Genomic DNA, 5,641 nt, shown 5'->3' with positions numbered 1-5,641 from the left:
AGGTTACGTTTATAAATAGACAGGCATTCTAGATGTAAGTTGTAAGGTTGATAGGTCCAACTTTGCCTATTAGGTGTAAACACACTCCATGACAGTGTCAGGAGAATGCCAGATTTCTAGGGTCATAGTGGGGCATTGAACCCACTGATTTAGCATTTCAAGTCAAGCATGCTACTTCCAAGCTAACTAGACTGGCCTATCGGGCTATAATGTGTGATTAAAACTAGAATTATCTGCTTTGTGTATTCTTCAATCCCAAGGCTAGGATATTGGCCTTAGGCTCCATAAAAACCCTTTCCAGTGAATTTTAACAGATACTAACAACTGGCCTACCAAATACTAATTCTCAGTTTTATTTGTACATCCTTAGTGTGCGAGGGAGCAAGAGACAGCTGCTGGGAACAGAGAGGAATCTTCGGACGTCACTCGAGTGATAATGGACACCGGAAAGATCTGACACAGCATCTTGGTCTATGACGGATGAACACGGCAATACTACGCAAGACTCAGTTTCATAATCTGCAGCGACACCAATCCGGTGGTCGGGGGATCTTTGTTTCTTGTTAGTCGGGACATGGTGGGAGGAAATATAAGTTGGACTGTGTCTTGGATTCGTTTTTTGCTAGGGAATATTATGTGTGTAAGGCCAGCCTGAATGGTTTGTTGTGTGTTTGTAAGGTAGGCAGAACGCGATGGCGGCAAGTGTATCCAGACAGTATTACATGCGTCATTTTTTCTTAGAAAATTTGGACAATCCAATACTTTCCATCACCTTGGATATGGGTATGTGTTGTTAAGAGGAAATATAGAGGATTTGATAGAGGGAATGTTAACTGCTGAGTCTCATCGTCCTGAAATCAAAAAGGAGGAGAGCATCTGTTGCGAGAACGACTTTATCCGGTTCGGATTAAAGTCCGCCCCCGCCGTCGGGAATCGAACCCGCACCTAGCGCTTGTAAGGTAGACGCGCTACCACCAAGCTAACTAGGTGGCGCTATTCCAGTATTTTCAATACATGCCCGAATGTGTACCGATATTCAGGTTAACTCAGCAACCTCCCTTGGGCCGAGTGGTCATCACACTAAGCTTTACGCAGGAGGCCTGGGTTCGATTCCGGCGGCCGAGCGAGGCGGAGCCGAGGTTTTTTTTTTTTTTTTGGCTCTTCGGGGTTGGAGTTTGGGGTGCACTCAGCCTCGTGAGGACAATTGAGTACCTACTTTAATTGAATAGCAACCAGTGGCGGCATTACCAGTGTAAAAAGATGATTGAAATATGGAAATTGATAGCTAAGGAGGCACTTAGTAATGCTGTGATATCCACAAAAGTTGTGAAAAAGCTCTGCTTTACCACAAAGAATTTGAGATTTGATACTTTCAATTCATGCCAAATGTCTTCGATATTTTCAGGCAACTCTCAGACATGACCATATTTGTATGTCCCGCTGTTTTCAGGCAACTCTCAGACATAACCATATCTCAGACATGACCAAGGACGGTGCTCTCTTGCTGTCCGAGTTCAGTATAGCTATGCACCTGGTGGTGATAAGACGTAACAATATACCTCTTCCTGATGTGCTACCTCCGTCTCTACATATTTGTATGTCCCGCTATTTTCAGGCAACTCTCAGACATGACCATAATTGTATGTCCCGCTATTTTCAGGCAACTCTCAGACATGGACATGACCATATTTGTATGTCCCGCTATTTTCAGGCAACTCTCAGACATGACCAAGGACGGTGCTCTCTCCCTGTCCGAGTTCAGTATAGCCATGCACCTGGTGGTGATAAGACGCAACAATATACCTCTTCCTGATGTGCTACCTCCGTCTCTCCTGGCGTCTCTACCGGCCAGTCCTACCATGTCTAACACATCACCCTCTGGATCCATACATCGGGGCAAAGAGGTGAGAGATGTCACCAGCACGGTAACGCGCTGCCTGGGTTTTCGATTTGGATCTTTGGATTGGTTTTGGGGTCGAGTGGATTGGAACACATCACATGCCTTCAGGCACACTCCATTTGTCAAGGGTCTAGGCATACCTTGCCCTTGGGATCAATTTATTTGAAGAAACCATTTTTCTGATGAAAGTTTGTAATTTCTAGAGTTGACAAAAAATTGCACTCGTATCTCGATTGTATTCATGAGCATGGGTAGTCGAGTGGCAACGTACTTGCTTAACACGTTCTGGGTTGAGTTTTTTTCTTCAATAAAATGGTTTTTGTCACGTCAATAGGTGAAATTTTATCGATACCCCTGGTGTGAACATAGAGATCAGTGGTGATCTATTGAAATCTAAAAGGGGAAGCAGTTTTGAGCCCCAAATTCTATCGTCCCTAAAAAGAAGAGAGAAGGAAGACAGGATAGGAAAAAGCCAGCCGTTCCGAGAACGAATCTCATCTGTTTAGGATAAAATCCACCCGGGGCGGTAATCGAACCCATGACCTAACGCTTACAAGGCAGACGCTCTACCCTCCAACCCAACTAGACTGGAAACGGAAACCGTTTTCTTGATAAGTAGTTGCTAGCCAGTTAAGATTCAGTATTTTGAAATCGCGGTGGTAATGTTTCAAACTGACAGTATTTTACATTGGTTCTTTATTCAATACTATCCCAAACTTGGTTTTCAGTGGAATTTACTCTATTGCATTTTATTAAAATGAAAGGAGATAGCAGTCGTATGAAAAGGAAGGTGTTTTCGATTGCTATCATCAGTTTCCTACAAGGTAAGATTGATATTCGTATTTTTGAAAAGAGTACAATAATACACAAAGGATGTACGGGCCGAAGATACCCAAGCCTTATCATTTCCTAGCCTTGCTCTGGAGGCTCAAGGACATGGAATTGTGAAAAGACAGCAAGGTACTATACCTAAAGAACAGCCGAAAGTGTTAGGTCAGCCACTCACTATCAGGTATTAGGTAGACCTGACAGGCGGACCTGCAGGTGTACCTGTCAGTTCTACCTGAAAGTGAGTGTGGCTAGCTTTAGAATCTCTAGATGTATTAAACAAGATCCGCATTTTATTCCAGGTGTCTCCACTGCGTTGGCACAGAATGTAGATCAGCACCCACCTAAGAAGCATGAAGTCAATCCTCACAGCATTGACAACATCTACAAGAATGCTTTCCATGTGTTCTTCCTCAACCAAGAACCTAACTCGATCATCCCTAATAATGAACATAAGAGAGACATTCAGTACCCTCAAGGTCTTGACAATAGGAACCTACTACCACCCAACATCTATCACAACTATCTCAACGGACAAGACAAGACGGCTCATACCTTGGAAATCTCCAAGCATGAAGGATTATACGCGAGTCAAAACAGTCTTCTAGACGACTTGCCACTTCTTGATAGCAGTGAACAACTTAAACAACTGATACGTGTCAAGAGAGCTGTCGATAGAATAGGAGTCGAGAATGAAACACACCAAGCATTGGTACCAGAACTTGACAACTCTGACAAACAACCTGTGCTACCAGACACCTCTAACAAACGACCTCTGCTAACGGACACCTCTAATGCACAACCGGAAGATAAACATCTGAACCAAACCGGACGACATGCGACTTCCAACAAAACTGACGCAACACAAGGAGTGGAGGTAATACAGACAAACCAAGATGACGATGGCTTTGTCTCAACTGTGCAAGAGATGATCGCCATGATAGATGAACAGCTCAAAAATAAAACCAACACGATCCTGAAGCGAATTGCTCGTCAGAATGACCCAGAAGTCAAGAATCCTGCTATAGAAGTCAACAACATTCCAACAGAAGTTAACAATCGTTCAACTCAATGGGTTTGGGGAGCGCCCAGTTAAATTTAATTACGGAAAGGGCATTCGGGGGGAAAAAAAAAAAAAAAAAAAAAATAAAAAACCTATGAAACTCACGACAAGTCGGACAAGTGGGAATGGACCTTTACTCTCAATGGAGAAGCTAATTTGTGAGGTAAAAGAAAAAAAAAATCTACAGAGATTACATCACTGCTGATATTGTTCTTTTTGTTTGTGTTAATGGGTCCCTCAGCTTAGGGACATCTTAAGTTACATGTTTTCTTTTTGTTTTCTTCTTAAGTTACATGTTTTCTTTTTGTTTTCTTCTTAAGTTACATGTTTTCTTTTTGTTTTCTTCTTAAGTTACATGTTTTCTTTTTGTTTTCTTAAGTTACATGTTTTCTTTTTGTTTTCTTCTTAAGTTACATGTTTTCTTTTTGTTTTCTTCTTAAGTTACATGTTTTCTTTTTGTTTTCTCCTTAAGTTACATGTTTTCTTTTTGTTTTCTTATTAAGTTAATGTTTTCTTGTTTTCTTCTTAAGTTACATGTTTTCTTTTTGTTTTCTCCTTAAGTTACATGTTTTCTTTTTGTTTTCTTATTAAGTTGCATGTTTTCTTTTTGTTTTCTTCTTAAGTTACATGTTTTCTTTTTGTTTCAGATTCAGCAGGTGTAGGTGCCATACCTCCTCCCCCTCAACCTATATCAGATGAAATGTAAGTACCCCCACACTCTTAAAATACACAGAAAAGCGTGTTCTAAGCACAGAACCGAGAAAACTTGATCTTTATTGGGAATCTAACCCAGGACATCCGGCGTGTAAGCCTAGTATGATACCGGTCACCGAGGTTGCTTGTTTCAACTCTGAATGCCAGCCTAGTTAGCTTAGACTGCTTAGAGCGTCTGCTTTGTAAGCGGTAGGTCGCGGGTTCGATTCCTGCCCGGGACGAACTTTTTCATAACCAAAGAAGTTTCAATCAATGTGATTAAGGCTAAATGTTGAGATCTTAAGGCTAAATATTGAGAAATCACATTGATTGATCTCAGGTACCATAAGCTTTGTACAAAACAATAAAGAATTTCCGTTCTCGGAACGGCAGGCTTTCTCTCAATTTTGTCTTCTTTCTCTCTTTGTTTTCGGAACGATATGACCTCAGCAGCTACAGTTCCCTCACTCAAAACTCCTAGGGGGAAACAAATGAATTCTGTTTGTATTATCGGTTTTCAGCTCCGGCCCTACTAGTCTCCCCATATCTGTGATGCCCACTGCCAGCCTTCCCAATGCCGGGGCCCCCAAGAAAGAACCCCCACCCCCTCCTCCGCCCCGCCCCCGCACCCATGCTCGTAGCTCCTCCTTAGATCTCAATAGACTTGGTGAGTAACTATCAGGTCCCGGGTTCGAATGCCATCTTCAACCAAAAAAAATTGCACTCGTATTTCGGTTGCAAATATTACCACGGGTTACTTTCTGATGTTCTCGTTTTGACCCAGCACCTAAATCGGAACTATTGTGTCACTTCTCGCCCATGAGGGACATACTATGCGATGGGCATGCTACGACACAGACCATACGAGTCTAATGTAGCGGTTGTTTCATTGCTACGAAATAAAAACGGTGGTGAAACATTCATCTTCTTCTTCGCCTTTTCCCATGTTCAGATGGGGTCGGCGTTTGTCGTCGGCCTCTCAATCAGCTTTAGAGTGATCGCTTTGCGGCCAACTGGTTTTGGCTAAACAAACTTTTCCGAGTGGGATGCCCTTCGCACTCAACCTTCGCTATTGATAGAGCGTGAGGAAATTTGGACTAGTCTACTCCCTGTTTATAGTCCCCTAGCTAGACGCTGATCTACTCTCTGTTTATAGT

The 5,641-nt window shown here is 42.5% G+C and overlaps 2 protein-coding genes across 2 annotated transcripts in view; both read left to right on the top strand.

Annotated features, from left to right (window-relative positions):
- Positions 1-5,302, top strand: part of LOC103515367 — a 25,501-nt gene extending 20,199 nt beyond the window's left edge. The window contains exons 13-14 of the mRNA XM_026828089.1: positions 4,439-4,493; positions 5,006-5,302. Of these exons, the coding sequence (XP_026683890.1) occupies positions 4,439-4,493; positions 5,006-5,159 (209 nt within the window). The 3' untranslated portion in view covers positions 5,160-5,302. The remainder of the gene's footprint in view (positions 1-4,438; positions 4,494-5,005) is intronic.
- LOC103515365 overlaps positions 2,309-5,641 on the top strand; it is a 16,579-nt gene continuing 13,246 nt past the window's right edge. The window contains exon 1 of the mRNA XM_008480306.3: positions 2,309-2,620. The gene's annotated coding sequence lies outside the window, so the exon portion shown is untranslated. The remainder of the gene's footprint in view (positions 2,621-5,641) is intronic.

This window comes from Diaphorina citri, unplaced genomic scaffold, assembly GCF_000475195.1.
Source record: "Diaphorina citri unplaced genomic scaffold, Diaci psyllid genome assembly version 1.1 scaffold1326, whole genome shotgun sequence".
In the NCBI taxonomy this organism is placed as follows: domain Eukaryota; kingdom Metazoa; phylum Arthropoda; class Insecta; order Hemiptera; family Psyllidae; genus Diaphorina; species Diaphorina citri.
The sequence above is the reverse complement of the archived record's forward strand: the minus strand, read 5'-3'. Positions and strand labels throughout refer to the sequence as shown.